The sequence below is a fragment of the Phycodurus eques genome, chromosome 1, assembly GCF_024500275.1.
Source record: "Phycodurus eques isolate BA_2022a chromosome 1, UOR_Pequ_1.1, whole genome shotgun sequence".
Taxonomy (NCBI): Eukaryota; Metazoa; Chordata; class Actinopteri; order Syngnathiformes; family Syngnathidae; genus Phycodurus; species Phycodurus eques.
This window is the reverse complement of record NC_084525.1, coordinates 32,014,319-32,032,939: the sequence shown is the minus strand read 5'-3', so window position 1 is coordinate 32,032,939 and position 18,621 is coordinate 32,014,319. Positions and strand designations below refer to the sequence as shown.

The 18,621-nt window shown below is 42.3% G+C and overlaps 1 protein-coding gene across 13 annotated transcripts in view; it reads right to left on the bottom strand.

The window, feature by feature from the left end:
* Positions 1-18,621, bottom strand: part of LOC133408832 (myelin transcription factor 1-like) — a 155,593-nt gene that overhangs the window by 9,238 nt on the left and 127,734 nt on the right. For all 13 annotated transcript variants that reach the window (XM_061688105.1, XM_061688166.1, XM_061688156.1 and 10 more), the window contains 9 exons: positions 17,198-18,244; positions 13,764-13,898; positions 12,856-12,946; positions 12,527-12,640; positions 8,149-8,363; positions 6,249-6,436; positions 3,912-4,169; positions 2,736-2,890; positions 2,501-2,563 (listed from right to left, as the gene is read on the bottom strand). In XM_061688105.1, coding sequence (XP_061544089.1) covers positions 2,501-2,563; positions 2,736-2,890; positions 3,912-4,169; positions 6,249-6,436; positions 8,149-8,363; positions 12,527-12,640; positions 12,856-12,946; positions 13,764-13,898; positions 17,198-18,244 — 2,266 coding nt within the window. The remainder of the gene's footprint in view (positions 1-2,500; positions 2,564-2,735; positions 2,891-3,911; positions 4,170-6,248; positions 6,437-8,148; positions 8,364-12,526; positions 12,641-12,855; positions 12,947-13,763; positions 13,899-17,197; positions 18,245-18,621) is intronic.

The window sequence follows — 18,621 nt, the reverse complement described above, 5'->3', positions numbered from 1 at the left end:
CTACGGCCTTATAATAACGCATGTGGTGTCCATTTAGACAGCTACCAAAACATGGTCGCTGGCCCTAAAAAGAGCAGCAAGAAAACCTAGTCAGTAGCGGAGAGTGCTGTACTTTCCCTCATATTTAGTCTAGCTCAGTGGTTCAAAAACTTTTTACGCCAAGTACAACCTCAAAAAATACTTGGCTTTCAAAGTGCCACCATTATGACCGACATTAAAATACAGTAACGTAGTAGGTCTGTGTTCATCAGAAGCAAGGCAGAGGATTCATTCCTATTTATTACTGCAAGTCACTGTAACATTATGCAGTTTGAACACAAACACTGTGCTTAAAAAAATTAAAACCTGCACTTAAATAAAAATTCTGTTCAAAACGGACTGCACATACAGTATAAATTAAATCTAAATATACTTATTTCCATCCATCCATCCATTTTCTGAGCCGCTTCTCCTCACTAGGGTCGCGGGTGTGCTGGAGCCTATCCCAGCTGTCATCGGGCAGGAGGCGGGGTACACTCTGAACTGGTTGCCAGCCAATCGCAGGGCACATAGAAACAAACAACCATTCGCACTCACAGTCACACCTACGGGCAATTTAGAGTCTCCAATTCATGTATGTTTTTGGGATGCGGGAGGAAACCGGAGTGCCGGGGAGAAAACCCACGCAGACACGGGGAGAACATGCAAACTCCACACAGGCGGGGCCGGGGATTGAACCCGGGTCCACAGAACTGTGAGGCTGACGCTCTAACCAGTCGGCCACCGTGCCGCCCAAATATACTTGTTTTTTCGATTAAAATAAACAGTTAAAGATTAACTACACGTACTTAAAAGTTGGACACAAATGATGTGTATTTAAAATGTACTGTATTTGAAAAGTAAAAACGTTTGTGTAAAAAAAAGGTACTGTAATGGATTTAAAACATTTTTTTAAACACGCTATAAAGTGGGTACGGAAAGTATTCAGACCCCCTTCAATTTTTCACTCTTTGTTACATTGCAGCAATTTGCTAAAATTATTTAAGTTCATTTATTTTCTCATTAATGTACACACAGCACCCCATATTGACAGAAAAAAATCAGAATTGTTGAAAAGTTTGCAGATTTAAAAAAAAAAAAAAACTGAGATATAACACAGCCATAAGTATTCAGACCCTTTGTTCAGGATTTAGTAGAAGCACCCTTTTGAGCTAATACAGCCATGAGTCTTTTGGGGAATGATGCAAGTTTTTCACACTTGGGTTGGAGAGATCCTCTGGCATTCCTCCTTGCAGATCCTCTCCAGTTCTGTCAGGTTGGATGGTGAACGTTGGTGGACAGCCACGTTCAGGTCTCTCCAGAGATGCTCACTTGGGTTGAAGTCAGGGCTCTTGTTGGGCCATTCAGGAACAGTCACTGAGTTGTTCTGAAGCCACTCCTTCGTTATTTTAGCTGTGTGCTTAGGGTGATTGTCTTGTTGGAAGGTGAACATTCGGCCCAGTCTGAGGTCCTGAGCACTCTGGAGAAGGTTTTCGTCCAGGATATCCCTGTAGTGTTCTGTATTCATCTTTCCTTCCATTGCAACCAATCGGCCTGTCCCCGCAGCTGAAAAACACCCCCACAGCATGATGCTGCCACTAGCATGCTTCACTTTTGGGACTGTATTGGACAGGTGATGAGCAGTGCCTGGTTTTCCCCACACATATTGCTTAGAATTAAGGCCAAAAAGTTCTATATTGGTCTCATCAGACCAGAGAATCTTATTCATCGCCATCTTGGAGCCCTTCAGGTGTTTTTTTTAGCAAACTCCATGCGGGCTTTCATGTGTCTTGCGCTGAGAAGAGGCAGATCTGTGCCATGCCACAATTCTGTCTCTGAGCTCTTCAGGCAGTTCCTTTGACCTCATGATTCTCATTTGCTCTGACATGCACTATGAGCTGTAAGGTCTTATATAGACAGATGTGTGGCTTTCCTAATCAAGTACAATCAGTATAATCAAACACAGCTGCACTCCAATGAAGGTGTAGAACCATCTCAAGGAAGATCAGAAGAAATGGATAGCAACCGAATTAAATATGCGTGTCACAGCAAAGTGTCTGAATACTTATGGCTGTGGGATATTTCGGTTTTTCTTTTTTAATAAATCTGCAAAAATCTTAACAATTCCGTTTTTTTTCTGTCAATATGGGGTGCTGTGTGTACATTAATGAGCTTAAATGATTTTAGCAAATGGCTGCAATATAACAAAGAGTGAAACATTTAAGGGGTTCGGAATACTTTCCAAACCCACTGTATGCAATATACAAGCTTCATTCTAGTATGTTTGATTGTTGTAATTCTAATTTGTATTTAATTTTAGTGATTCTTTCACATACCACTAGGGGGAACCCACATACTACTAGTGGTACTCGTACCACACACTGAGAATCACTGGTGCTGTAAGTGCCTCACGCATGTTATTCATTTAAAAAGGCCATTAAATAAGACATGAGCAAACTGTGCGTACTGCACTAATGTGTACCTGCGATGAGATGCATAGTTCCCTGTAATGTGGCCACTGCCATCACAACCAGGTGTTGGGCATCTGGAAAGAAACCAAGACAAAAATGTGAAAAAAGGACTTTACGCTTTGACAGTTTTCAAAACATAATAGACACCGTGTCAGATACCGAATCCCTGTGCCTACTGTATGTGCAGCCTCATATGGAGACTACCTAAGCGTTCCCATGAGGACTATCGGTAGTCTTGCTACTTACGACAGCAACTCCTTCTTGCTGTCCTTGGGCTGGAACTTGACCTTGAAGTTTGGGGTTGTGACTTCTCCAGGGTACTTCCTGTCCTCCATTAAGTCCTGCATCATGTCACTGTCCTCTGGGTCAGATGACACATACGACTGTGCAGCATGATCCATCTGGAAAATGTAGAAATCGAATTTAATAGGCCAGTACATTACCTCAGTCGTCCTTTGACTTTAACAAGTTACGTTAATGCGTGTGGCTAAAGGTGCATTGCTTTTCTCAGCATAGTTTTCTATCAGAGTATCTGGAAGGTTTAATAAATCTAGGAAAAGGGCCAATAGAAACATTGGGAAAAGGCATGTACTTGGGAGGGGAGTGGATAAACGCTCTTTTTTGTCAAATTCATTAGGAGTCCATCAGATCATTAAAAATCAAATTATGCCGCCAGTTGCACATCAGCTGGGGAGATGTCATTGTTCAATACTGAAATGACAGCATGACAAAATTTGACAGATGCTTGTTGATGAATGATGATCTTTTTGAAAAAATGAATAAATGTTGTCAAGTTCTGATAAAACTGATGTGATGGCCACGCTCACACTAAGCTCTTCGGGGTCTGACGTTGTTTATAGCAATGATTGCAGTCACTTCTCACTTTCAACACATCTGAGTCTCGTACTCAAAGGATGCTGGTTTTTCCACTTTTTAACTAATATTTTTTTTTTAACACTGATTTGTGGGATTTAAAAACCCAATTTTTGCACAATCCATGTAAATGTTGCCTTGCCAAAGGTTGCATTTTTATTCGCTATAAATATATTTGTAAAGTTTTTGAATTGCTGTGTGCCTACTGTTTCGAGTTGAATAACGTTTTGTGTAATAGGGATTTCTCTCAATGCACAGTATTGTCATAAAAAAGAAAATCGTGCTCTTCATTTTTCTTTTGAAAAAGTTCAAAGCAATGGAGATTAGCATACGGAAAGGATGGTGCAATGCACCTGACACATGTTTCAACTGAGTAGTAACTCTTTCTGTGACATAAATGAACAATAGAAAGAGAAAATGGCTACAGGAAATAAACAAGTTATTTTTTCTTCAACTGTCTTATGGGATTTCTTTATGTTGCAACAGTTCCCCTCTGATGAGCAGCACAGGATACAATGCCTGATTTTTGTGCAGTCGCAACAAACTGACCTCGTCCATTTCCTCCTCCCTTTGGCGGTTGTGTTTGGTAAAATCCAGAGGCCCCTCCCACTCCTCCTGTTTGTAGCTCTGCAGGTTTGGTGATGTCATCCCACTGCTTTCCCCATGATGCAGAGAGGAAGATGAGGAAGAAGAAGGGTCTGGGGAACGGACCCCCGGGCTGGTGCCAGACAGGCTGCCCTCATGCTTGATGGGCTTCTTCATACTCAGGTCCAGAGTACCATTCTCATCCACCTCAATGTCCATTTCCTGTAGAAATATTCAGGACTGAGCTTGCATTCTCGTACAACAAATGTAAGGATGATGAAATCTCACATAATTGATTAGTTAAGGCTTCATGGTATGATAATATGAAGCTACTTTCACTTTGCAAAACTGCTCTCTTTTTTAAAGAAAGGTGAATATACTGAGCAGAAGAGAAGAGTGGGTCTGTCTCTTCTCTGTGTCCAGTTAACGGTACTGCCAGGTGAAGAGATGAGATGACCTGTGCTGTTTTGTTTGATTTCTTCAAAAATGGCGATATGCATATGGCCTGATCGTGGGCTAAAAAAAATGCATATCAAAGGGATAGAGGATGACGGGAAATGGGAGCAGTTCCTAGAAATGTCCCATGTTGCTGTGCTCACTGTTCCATTATTGATTTTTAACTGGCTCAGACTCTGATTCCACATCAGTCCTTGTTAGAGTTGTAAGCAGAGGTGTACAGTTCCACACTACATTTAATTCGTTACATTTACTCAAGTAACATTTTGGATAAATTGTACTTGTCAGAGTAGTTTGAATGCACCATACATATTAATTTTACTTTATGTTAAAAAGAATTTATACTTTTACTCCGTTACAATGATCGACATGCCGCTCACTACGTTTATTTATCCACTACTTTTTTTATTTATTGCGTGCGCGATCTATTTTTAGACTTCATCTTCGACTTCCACATAGGGCGCCGTTCCGCCAATCCAGCATGATCACTAGTGTCATTTGACTTCAATTCACCAATCAAATGGCACAAGGCAGTCACATGACAGTCCATGAATTTTGGTGGGAAAAAAATAGCACCGCGAGTGTTTACTTTACAGACTCGGAAAAACAACACCTTTTAGTCTTGTGCACGAACATCGTATTCCAGCCCATTTCTAACTTGAGAAAACACCTTGCAGTAAGTTGCAGATGCTTCTATTGTCGTTTTGGCAGTACATCTGGCAACATTAGCCATATTTTATGGTCACAAATCACTGTAGAACCTGTTTCCTGGGGACACATGTCAAACTAATCTTAATCTCTCTCTCTCTCTCTCTCTCTCTCTCTCTTTCTTGTGCGCACACGCGCGCACACACACAGACACACACACACACTCACGTACACATACACACACACACACACTACCAATAAGTGTGTTCAGCAAGCAGCTTTTTCATTCAGTCATTTAAGCGAATAAAGAAAATAATGTTTTTGTAGGGCCAATGCATGTGTTCTGGGTTTCTGGCCACTTAAAAATTGAAATGGTGGCTGTTGGGTGTGGAGTCCCATATATGATAAAGCTTTAACTTTTTTGACGTTCATGCTATAATTTTTTTTTATTATTCAGACGTTACTCACCAGTTACTCTTTACTTGAGTAGTTTTTCACTGAGTACTTTCTTACTCTTACTCAAGTAAATATTTGGAGGGCTACTTTTTACTTTTAGTTAATTCATATTATTCTAAAGTAACAGTACTCTTACTTGAGTACAATATTTGGCTACTCTACCCACCTCTGGTTGTTAGAGTCACAATATGGGCCAAAATGGCCCGCCAATTACACCTCTGGTGTGCTTAGATGGGTAAACAGTATTACAGGTATTAGCCATGTATAGCACAGAAGAGTGGAATGGTGAAAAAGGATGAAAAGAGACAGAATAAAGAAAATGAAAGAAAGATTGTACGGCATGGAGTGAGAGTGAGATCTGCGCTCCAGATTATTTAACAAAAAAGGCTACCTGGTGGTGGAAAAGTAATCCACACAACTGGCTGTGGGCCAAATTCAACAGCAACATGAGAAGTGTGTGGGATGTTAGGATGAAAGAGAACGGGATGCAAGTGCATCTCAAGCACAGCTGTTGCTGTGAGTCAGTGCCCGATTTGATGATACACAACTGGTGGGAGGGCAGAAATATGAAGAGAGGAGACTGTTGTGCCAAGTCTCATGCGACAATGCAGATAAAAGGAGTGATCTTTACAATGATGACATACTTGGTAAATCATGTGTTTTTGATTGCAAGAATAAAAAATACTAAGAAGTAGGTCACAAATGTGTTATTCCAGCAATATTTAGATGGTAGTGGCATACCTTGTTCTGTGGCTTGGTGCTAAGGTTCTCAGGTTTCTCCCAGCACCGTGTAGACAGGTTGAGGATAGCGGTGGCAGCCATGTGGGCAGCTTCGGCATCGTGGGAGTAGTCATAGGCCAAGGGGGAAGGTTTGCCATAACCTTGGAGGCTAAGGCTGGGCGACGATGACTTGGCGAATGAGGGCTTACCTGCAAAAAAGGTATGCGCATCAAGGTGCAATCAAGTATGTAATCATCAATGTGTATATCATTGGAGATTCAATAACCACCCAACCAGAGGGATAAACATGGGTGGCTCACCACAGCTTTAAACTATTACTTGATAAAAATACATTTCCCAAGAAGACTGATATTTCTGCTATTTCTTTTTTAATATACATTCTACTGCTGAGAATGCACCACAGAAGATGAGTGATTTCTCAGATGCATTTATCCATTTTCTTTTCCACTAATCTGTTCAGGGTGGCGTGGAGCTGGAACCGATCCCAGCTGACTTCACGCGAAAGGTGGACTACACCCTGGAGTGGACGCCAGTTATTTTTACAAGGCACTATTTTTGGTTCTGACTTGTATGCACAGCAAAAACTGATGCAGATATAGCTGCACTAGATACATGTCCTTCAAAAACTGTACTTTTGAGTTGAAACTAATGTTGGTAATAAGCTTCCAAGTTAAAAAAGGCAAGAAATGTTATCTTTTTTTGTATCGAAAAAATATGAAACCATGACACGAAAGTATCCAACAAAAATATCGAATTTATATATACAGTGGAACATCGATAAAACGGACCCCGATATATCGGATATCGGATAAAACAGACTGTCGAAATTGAACAGTGTGTCCAAAAATAGTTTCCATTTTTCACTTAAAATAACGTTGACATAGTCTGTCAGTTCCAGTATTGGCCACTGTTGTTTACTGGCGCTATGGCGCAATGCAGGCAGAGAATGGGACTGACATATTTCCGGGTCACAGTTATACAGTATGACTAGATCCAATTTCAAAAGATGTGCCTCCCATCCCTACTTGGCGGCCATGTTGAATGTGGGGCATTGACGTGGTGGCCATGTGATGATGGTTCTATCTATTGTCTTTTGTGCATACAGCAAGAGAGAGTGGGATGGCTCTCAGGAATACAAAACACAAGTCTTTGGAGTCTGGAACATGCTATTTTTGTTACAGTAACAGTTTTTTTTTGCCAAGCCATTTACTTTTGGCAACAGATGTGGAAGTAGGAAGCACACTAATTTCTCGGGGCTCATGAAAGCGACTCGACTATGTACCAAGCACGTGGTAAGTTTGAATAAAAGTTTGAATGAATAGTAAGTTTGAATAAATAAAAAAATATTTTTAAAATATTTATTTACAATAACTTTGTACTGTACCGTGCGTATTAAGCCATGAACAAAAACTGTTGTACTGTACAGTAATATGGCTGCACTTGGCCTAAAAAAAAGTGCTTCAATATAACGGACAAACGGCTATATCGGACGACTCCCTGCCCCATTAGTTTGTTCTATCGAGTTTCCATTGTGTATGTATACACACACACACGCGCACACGCAAACACACACACACACACACACACGCACACACACACACACATTTACTTGTACAGTTACATGAGATCCAAAACAAGCACAATGTCAAAAATCTGCCTGCTCAATTCTGATTTCTTTTCGTGGACATACATTACTTTGCAGTATTGTTCAACTCTTCCTATAAAGTACCCGCAAAGGCAGCTATTTTATTCGTAGTAGTCAGTTACCATAGAAGAAAATATAACTTTTTTACTGTTGGTGAAAAAAACCAATATGAATTTAATTCACCATTACATTGTTTAACATTCTCAAATTCATCTTTTGTACTGTGCCAAGTTCTGAGTGTACGTCCTCTCTTACTTTTGAAGGCTTTGGGTGAGGTTTCGCTGGTGGGCATCTTTGGTGCAAGCATACGCTTCCCAAACACTTGAGCATCAAAGCTTGCATAATCGAAGGACACCTTGGAGTACTTCTCCAACTCCTTGGCCAGGTTGGCGCGGGGTGTGGTTGGCGCCATGTTGGGCCTGTAGCTACCATACTGGGGCATCTCCAGTTGCTTTACGAAGCACATGGGCCTACAAAGGTGACAAGGAGCACGTGTCAGGGTAAAACACTAATGAGAGAATAGAGGAAGAAATGGAGTCAAGGATGACACAATCAGAACACAAAAAACAACAACAAATGAGAGAATAAGAGAGGGGGGTACAGCGTGACAGTGAGAGAGGGAAGATAGGGGCAACAGTGTACTTAGTGGGAGTGCTGCTGGATTAAAAGCTCTCTTATCAGCAGAGGGCACATTTGCATGCTGTACAGCATGGAATTTATGAGCTTTAAGCCCTCTCGTTTTCCTAAAGAGCCAGCGCTTTTGTCAGACCTGTTGGTGTAAATCTAGTGATAGAGCTGAAAGAGGCATAAGGGTGAGGGGGAGATGGGGAAAGAAAAGAGGAGGAGGCTAAGGGAAAAAAACAGAAGGGGGAGTGGTAAAAGGAGAGTGTTGGGGTGGGGTCACCTTCCTCTTTTTCTTTCCTTTCCTCCATCCCCCTCCTTATCTCTGAGCTTTCCACCCTCTTTGGCCCAGCCCCCTTTCCTCCTTCTCCTTTCGCTATCTAATACTACATATAGTCTGTGGTCTGCCATCACATGTTAATTAATAATAAGCTACATGACCTAGCCTGAAGTCACAATGCTGTCAGATACAGGATGCGAATGAAGAGATGGCCTAACAAGACCATTTTTACAAGAGCATTTATCACAGGGGGGTTGATCCTTTTTTTATAAACACATTAACATGGGTTCCATTGAAACGTGGCTTGAATGTTGAACGCTTGTGTTCCATGCAACACACACGTCTCAGCTCTTTTCACACCAAGGGAAGATTTGACTTTAATGTGACCCCCAACAATGCCTTGTAGCTTGAATAATTAGCATCTTTGCTACATTATTAATTAAAATACCAATGAGGAAGAGCACGGACTTAGCAACTTAGCATAATACAGATGTCCCATTTATGCTAATCATCATTCTTTTGGCCATAATGAGGGTGCCTGGCCAGCTGGGGAGATAAGAGATATTCATGTTAACACAGTGGCATTAATGATTAGACAGTCCAAGTGGATGCTTCAAGAGTTTCCTGAATTAAACAATCCGCAAGCCAGGTACTAAACTCATAAAGATCCCGGCAACCAACGTCACCATTGTCACGACATGAATATTTCTCCCTTTACAAAGATAGCAATGCACAGTTTTGACAATGTCACATGTATTTTAACAATTTGCTTATCATTGTGTTTGTGGTGTAAGAGGCAAATTATTAGAAAAAAAATGGTATGCTGCAGGTTTATAAAACTCTACTAACTAAAAACTGCAAGAAAAGTACTGGTACTTAATTTGCAGTTGCACATGGTTAAAATCTGGTAAACTGGTGTAATATTCCCATCTTTTCCTAAAATAATATCAAATGTATATATTTGTTTAACACATTTTAATCATGTGCAACCGGTATACATGTTCGAATTATGCAAATTCAAAATACTTTTTTTCAGTGTACAATGATACAACGATTAAAAACAAAATTTAAGGTGAGTAAAGGTACATTTTTTGATAAGGCTCTTAGGCTGAATGTTATGTATTGGGTAGCTGGGCTCTGCTTTATTAATTTACATACAATCCATCCATCCATCCATTTTCAATACCGCTTGAAAAGTTGGGCGCTGGAGCCTACACCAGCTGACTTCGGGTGAAAGGCGGACTTCACCCTGAACTGGTTGCCAGTCAGTCGCAGCTTGGATGAAAGCAGTTCAGGGATGATGGTGTTGAACGCTGAGCTGAAGTCCACGAACAGAATCCTCGCGTAGGTCTATGCACTGTCGAGGTGTCCTAGGATGAAGTGCAGTCCCATGTTGACTGCATCATCCGCAGACCTGTTTGCTCGGTAGGCAAACTGCAGGGGGTCCAGCAGGAGACCTGTGACGCTCTTGAGGTGGTCCAGCACGAGACGTTCAAAGGACTTCATGACCACAGATGTCAAGGCGACAGGCCTGTAGTCATTTAGACCTGAGATTGCAGGTTTCTTGGAGACTGGAATGATGGTGGAGCGTTTGAAACAGGATCGATTTGAAGATCTTAGTTAAGACTGGGGCGAGCTGGTCCGCGCAGACTTTGAGGCAGGATGGGGACACAAGGTCTGGGCCTGCAGCTTTGTTAATCTTTTGTTTTTTGAAGATGCGTCTCACATCCTGTTCGTGGATGGTTAACGTAGAAGTCGGTGGAGTGATTGTGGTCGGTGATGCGGCTGGGTGGGTGTGGGTTGTGAAAGTGTCTTTTTCAAATCTGCAGTAGAAGTTGTTCAAGTCGTTGGCTAGTGTGCTATTGTTCTCAGCTTGGGGGGGATCATCGCTTGTAATTTGTCAGTGATTGGAATGCATGCCAGACTGATTTAGAGTCGTTAGCGCTAAACTGTTTTTCCAACATTGCTGCATAGTTCCTCTTTGCAATGTTAATTTCTTTAGTCAGCTGGTTTCTAGCTCGATTATACAGGGTCCTGTCCCCGCTCTGATATGCGTCCTCCTTGGCTTGACGAAGCTGCTTACGTTTTGGCAGTGAACCACGGCGGAATATAGGCTCCAGCGAGAATGAATGATGCGAACTCACGCGGCGAGTAGAATGGCTTACAGTTCAAAAACAGCGACTGTGTGTGCTGAGCTCCGTGACGTCCATACACCATTTTTCGTTGATATAGAAGCATATCCCGCGTCCTTTTGTTTTCCCCGATAACTCTGTGATGCGGTCTGCTCGGTGAAGATGAAAACCCGGAAGCATGACGGGGCCATAGGGTACAGCGTCACAAAGCCAGGTCTCCGTAAAGCACATGGCGGCGGAATGTCCGGAGTCTTTACTGGTCTTTATCAGAAGATGAAGCTCGTCCATTTTGTTGGGTAGGGAGCGTACATTTGCGAGGTGAATGGACAGAAACGCCAATCTGTATCCTCTCTTGCGGAGTTTCACCTGGATGCCGGCTCGCTTCCCTCTGTGGCGTCGTCTCCGTTTCCATGCGCCGAGTACCGCGGTCGCTGCTCCGGTGAGTAACTCGGAGAAAAAACTGAACCATATATCCTTTACACATTGATGTCGGTTTTTGATGCAGTGCCGCCTGAGGGATCGAAGGTCACGGGCATTCAATGTTGGTTTTCGACCTTGCAGCTTATATGCAGTGATTTCTCCAGATTCTCTGAACGTTTTGATGATATTATGGACCGTAGATGAAGAAATCCCTAAATTCCTTGAAATTGTACGTTGAGGAACATTGTCCTTAAACTGTTCGACTATTTTCTCACGCGCTTGTTCACAAAGAGGTGAACGTTGCCCCCTTTTTGCTTGTGAATGACTGAGCAATTCAGGGAAGCTCCTTTTATTCCCAATCATGGCACCCGCCTGTTCCCAATTAGCCTGTTCACCTGTGGGATGTTCCAAACAGGTGTTTGATGAGCATTCTTCAAATTTCTCAGTCTTTTTTGCCACCTGTCCCATCTTTTTTTGGAGCGTCTTGCAGCCATAGAATTCTAAGTTGATGATTATTTGCTAAAAACAATAAGGTTTATCAATTTGATAATTAAATATTTAGTCTTGCTAGTGTCCATCCATCCATCCATTTTCTGAGCCGCCTCTCCTCACTAGGGTCACGGGCATGGTGGAGGCTATCCCAGCTGTCATCGGGCAGGAGGCGGGGTACACCCTGAACTGGTTGCCAGCCAATCGCAGGGCACATACAAACAAACAACCATTCACACTCACAGTCATGCCTACGGAGAATTTAGAGTCTCCAATTAATGCATGTTTTTGGGATGTGGGAGGAAACCGGAGTGCCCGGAGAAAACCCACGCAGGCACAGGGAGAACATGCAAACTCCACACAGGCAGGGCCGTAGATTGAACCCGGGTCCTCAGAACTGCGAGGCTGACGCTCTAACCAGTCGTCCACCGTGCCGCCTCTTGGTAGTGTATTCAATTAAATATAGGTTGAACATGATTTGCAAATCATTTTATTCTGTTTTTATTTGTGTTTAACACAACGTCCCAACTTCATTGGAATTGGGGTTGTACTTTGTAGTTAAATAATGAATACAAAGTGAACAAAAACACAAAACAGTCACGGTACTAGCACATTCAGAGTCAGCTTTACCAACCCTTATCAATTCATGTGTTCAGCTTGTTGATGTGATGTGACATTTTTTGACACACACCTGAGAACTCTGTCATTGGGACTTCCTTTGAGGAGGTCGCTCCCAGGCTGAGGGATCTGCTTGTCGTGGGTCTTGGACAACTTCTCTGCCGCTGCAATGGGACATCCTGAAAGACTTGAGAGGTTGAAGGAGGAGAAAGATGAATATTTAGAGAAAGAATGCTGACCATGTAAAGCTGCACCACACTGATGTGGACTGACACAACAACTGCTGTCCTGGATACAGTACATAAATATATGAGCTTCCAAATAGCACAAAGGCTGAAAACCCTGCCTACGTATAACAAAAACAGATGTACGCACATACACAGTGCTGTTATGTGTGCATACCTGCGGTGTGTGTTTCGGTTGCTGTTAACATGGCCCTGACCAGTGCAGCCAGGAGTTGGACATTTCAGCACATTCTCATGCATGGCCAGAACTGAAGAGACACGAGCACAATGACACATAAAGGTATATTTTTTTCATTTTATGGTTTATTTGGTCCACATTTGTGCCCATATTTCAAACTTTCCATTTTCTCCTGATCATTTTTGTGATGAATGGATGTACGTACATTATTTGTCACCCAAATAATCTGAAAAACTAACCAATTTCTAAGAAAATGTATGGAGGGAATGTGGAATGGGCAAAGAAAGAAAGGGGAAAAACTTTTTTTTTTTTTTTTTGGGTGTGACAACACCAATGCTTCCTCTCGGTTAGATGCTTGCCAACCACCATGTAATGAGCATTTTGGCCAACTACAGAACTGGAGTGGGCTTTTTTATTTTAACAGCAAAACAAGTGTCTACTACTTGCCATATTATTCAGGCGACTTCACTCGAAAGGAGGAATCTACCGCTATCTGGCTGTAATGTTCAACGCTACTGGATCTCTTTATTTTAGTTTTGACTAGTATTGCAATCATACTTAAAGTATGATGCAATTTGATGGGTAAAGTATCTGTAGAATAGCACAACAATAACGAAAACAGAAGAAAAAAAAATCTCCTATATTGCTACAATTTTAACATCCTGCTTAGTTTAGTCTACTTCCAGTCTGTGGATGATATATGAATCTGATGCTTGAGAGACCAAAGCAACCTTACAGCCTGGGACAGAACAATTGGGAATCAAATCAGGATTAAACTACCTCTGTGAATACAATTTGGTGTCAGCATAAGGAAAACAGGTTTCAATCACAGTAAAGTGCTTTTGACTGTTCCCTCTCTGTTTAAGTTCATCTAGAAGAAAACTCACTCTCAGGGGGGATCCTGTCCTTGTGAGGGCAGCCTGACAGGCTACGGTGGTGGGGGTACAGGCCAGTCACATGACCTGTTCCATCACACCCTGGGGTGGGACACTTGATCTCCCTCTTCTCTGGCCGAATACTCTCTAGATAGAGAGATGATGCATAGATTACAGAAAGAAGAGAGTGAAGTCGAGCAAAAAGGAGGATGGAATGAGAAAGGAGGCCAAAAGCAAGTGGTTAATGTCATCAGACAGTCTGCTTGGCTGAGCATGAAATCTAGACATACAGTAGTGTATTTTGTGTTTTGACCATGCAAAGGCGCCATCTGTATCCGTTCTTCTTGTATTATGTGTATCTGTTTATAGGCTATATGACATTTTATTGTCTTTAATACCTTTATCACAATGTCTGCCATATGTTTAATATATTATGTTAGATAACTGAATCAAAGTTGACGGGTTTGAACCTTTCCACATACCAGGGGTTAGATCCTGTAACGATGTATTTTAAAATACTATAAGATATTTTAACTGTCAGCAGTATTAACAATACAGGGTGTGTTCGGAAAATTCAATCTGACGCCCTCTCTCTACCCTGATAGCGTGAGTGTTCTGATAGGCAGAGCGTGCTCCCTTTCTTGGAATTTAGGAACTTGAGTGCAGGAATAGTGAATGAGGTGGCTCAAATCCCCCATTAGCCAACAACCCTCTTGAACAGCTTCCATGCTCGTCCTGCCTCCTGCCCTGCCGCTGTGTCTCCCCAGTCACAGGGGCCAGAGTACGCTCAGCCACTGCCAGACTGTGGCGCTCTGAATAACCGAACAGCACATCCCAACAACACTCTGAGTTTCCAAATGGACCAGAGTGTAGCAGAGTGCGCTCGGAGTGCAAAAGCTCAGGCATTCATAACCCATGTAAAATAAATACCGTACATCTCTGACAGTCAACCAAAAGCAAGCATTATTAGATTAGAATATGATTCAGCTCTCATTTTGAATCTCATTACATTGTCCAGGCCTATAATAAAGTGTCTGGTGAGACTACAGCAGTCTCTCAACAACATGTTATACACAATTAACAACAAACATTTTTCTTTCCTGCTACTGGAGGTAAGCGCCATTGGCGTCGGAGCACGGAAAGAGCAGCAAGAGGATGGTGTGATGCTCTATTGGCCTTCAAATTGAATGTTAATGAGACATGCATCCCCTAATTAAGGTTGAGCAGTACAAGAACATCACCACAGGAGGGAGGGGAGGCCAAGGAGAGGGCAACACTAGCAGGCATGTAATAACAGTACTGCTGATCGAGAGAGGAGCACGATGAGAGGGCAGTGTGCTAACTGAGAAATACAAGCCTCCATCACACATAAACAAACAACCTGTGCTTCGGCCTTTCCTTGGCTTTCTCTCTTGCTCACATGCTGCCGGCTCTCCTAAGCCTTCTCTCGTCTTCTTCTGTCATAATAGTAGAGCAAGGTTGTTGATCTTTAGCAGGCTTTGTGATTCATTGCTACGCCTCGAGTTCACTTGGTACATGACACGGTGCTACTGGTGTACTTGAACATTTCGTTGTACAGAATAATAGTTCTGTAATAGCCTAGCCTAACGGTATCACAAATCTTGTGATCATACGCACTGAATTATATACTGTATAGTGTACCACTTTTCAGGATAAAAATATCAAACAAAACATAAACCAAAATATCAACAACAATAGAAAGAAGGTACCACAGTACATAGACGTACAAGTTTTAGTCGTTCTGTGACTCAATTTGCTTGTACATTAAATTAATTTCCCCATTCAAATATTAAAATCCCATTAATCTGTTCCAGCCCCCCACAAGAAAAAAAAAAAAAACAAACCACATTTTCAGGTTAAATATTTTTTTAATTTAAAAAAGTTAACACTAAAATAAAATACAAATGTTAACACATAATAAAACCCCATTAAAAGAGACTAAAAAGGAATAAACTTGTTTTCTACAAATAAAATTAAGCCTGATGTCATACATACTGTAGTACAGTGGAACCTCAATAGAATGGACTAATTGGGGCGGGAGTTCGTTCGATATAGCCGATTTTCTCTAACACTGAAGCACTTTTTCTTTGACGCCATATGCATCCATATTGCACTTCAGTACCAAATTTTAGTTTTTTAAGATTTTTTTTCATGGCCTAAAATGCCCGGTAAAGTACAAAGTTATTGTAAATCAATATTTAAAAAAACACACACATTTTATCCAAACTTACCACGCAGGTGTGCTTGCTCATGGTGACATTGTTGACATACAGTACTCATCATAGGTGAGTTGCTTTCATGAGACACTGGGAATTAGTGTGCTTCTTGGTTCCAAATCTGTTGCCAAAGGCAAACGGCTTGACAAAAAAAACTGTTGTTGTACTAAAAATAGCATGTTCTAGACTCCAGAGACTAACACAGCAGCCATGCCTCTCTCTCTCTGCTGCGCTCTCCGCACATGAGACAATAGATATAACCATCATCACATGACCGCCACGTCAATACCCCACATTCAACATGGCCACCACTTAGGCACAGGAGGAACATCTTTTGGGATTGGATCTAGTCATATTGTATAACTGTGACCCGGAAATAAGTCAGTCCCATTCCCTGCCTGCATTGTGCCACAGCACCAGTAACCAACTGCAGCCAGTTCTGGAACGAACACACTTTGGCAACATAATTTTAAGAAACAAATGGTAACTATTTTGGGAGACATTGCTCAGTCCTGACCTTGTTCAGTCCGTTTTATCTGATATCCGTTATATCGGGTTCCATTTTATCGAGGTTACACTGTATTTGTGAGTTGCGTGTGCCTTTAAGAGGCACGGCCTAGTGAGTGACATTGGAAGCTCTGACTCTAGCTTGGATTGGCTGTTTACCACACAATTAGTTCAGTTTCCTGTATGCTTCTTGGGAGTGTTTTCATATTGTTGACAGGTTGGCTCACTCAATAAATGACTGAAAATACATCCGTGACTGTTGCTCTCTTTTATTTTTAACTCGCCCGAGTGGTGGCGTATCTGAAGATTGCACAAGATTAAAATTTAAACAAAGCAAAAAATTGGATAAGTGACAGATCGTAACTTCAGGCACTCCTAAGTCAAGGTACCACTGTACATGACCTACAGAAGCCAAGTATTGACCAAACAGAATTACGTTTTTTTTTACACACTAAACTTCACTTGTGTCTAAGTAGACTATTAAAATTATAGCCACTCTTTATTGTATCACTAGATACACCAACAGATATACTGTAGGCTGTCTCTTTATACTTAGTGGTACAAGAATTACAAATATTTAGTAATCTATAGTATAAATTCTTTGTTGATGAAACCCCAATGATCACAATCACATGCAGTCCAACCTACCAACGACTGTCATGTCTAAGGAAGTTTCTGCTTTGTTTGTGTAGTCTGTCCTACCTTTGAAGTAGCTCTTTCTGATGACATCAAGGTGCTTAGGCCGGTCTTCCATGGTGAAATATCTGTGATGCTGTATATCGGGCACACCTAGCAGCTCCCTGGGCCCGGCTGGCTTCACCTGCTCCGCCTTGAGAGCAATGGCTTGCTCGAGGAGGCCCAGGTTCCCTCGGGTCATGTCAAACAACTCGGACTCATCTGTGACGGTGGAGCGCTGGGAGAGGCTGTCCTCGTCATCGTGCTCATTGTCACCATCTCCATCATCAAAGTCTTTCTCATCAGACTTGTCAGAATGCACCTCGATAATGTCAGGGGAAGCAGAGTGGGAGACTTTGTGGATTTGAAAGTTATCCCCTCTGGGATTTGGTGAGTAGTTCTCAAGTGGACTGGCCACGTGGGAGATGTAGTTTAAAGGAAGGCAGGCCTTGTAGTTATGAAGTGGTTTGTGGGAGTCATAACTCTCAAGTGGAGTGGCTGTAGTCACGCCGTAGTTGTCATGTGTGTTGTAGTCCTCCAGAGGACTGAGCCTGTGGTCTTCAGTCTTGATGCGTGGTCCCTGAGCTGCTGTGGTGCTGGTGCTGGTGCGGACAGCAGTTGGTACATTTGGGTTCACCTCCTCATCATTCTCCTCCTCTTCTGGTGTGTTCTTTCTCTGCTGTGCTGACACTGCTGTCTCCTCCTTTTCATCTGCTGTGGGTTCATGGTGGACCTCCTTGGCAAGAGGTTCTTGCTCTCCTCGGTCATCCACCAACTCCTGCTCTGTCGCCTCTTCCATGTCGTGACCTCTGCCTACTACGCCTTCCTCTGCCTCAGCCGTTTTCCCACCCTGCTGCTCCTTTACTTTTTCATTGTGTTCAACTGTCACGGTGACATTCCCCTCAGTCTCCATAGCAACAGGCTGCGGGGCTGCCACAGTTGGAGCATCGCTGTCGTTACCGGTAGCAGGGACTCGGCCGAGGTGGAGGAGAGAGTTGGCCACTTCTTCAGCATTCAGAGAAGGAGACTGACACTCCTGTGTCATTGGAGGCTCAATGATGACACACTCTTCTTCTGTGAATACAGAGACAGTTCTATGTGGCAAATGTCCATTGAAATAAACTTTAGCTTGATAATGAGAATGAATGCAGCACTACAAGTAAAAAGAAAGCTTTTTCTCAAGACTAAAGGAGGAAAAGTACCTCTGGTGATGACATAGTGAGGTCAGCAGGGTTTTCTAAGCTCGAGTCTGATACTTTGGAAGAACATTTAGGACGTGATAAATATTATAACCATTTCCATCCATCCCATTTTATGTACCGCTTATCCGAATTAGGGTCATGGGTGAGTTGAGCCTATGAAGCGGGCTACCCTGGACTGGTCGCAAGCCAATTGCAGGACACATATAGACAAACAGCCATCACACTCACATTCACAATTTAGTGCCTTCA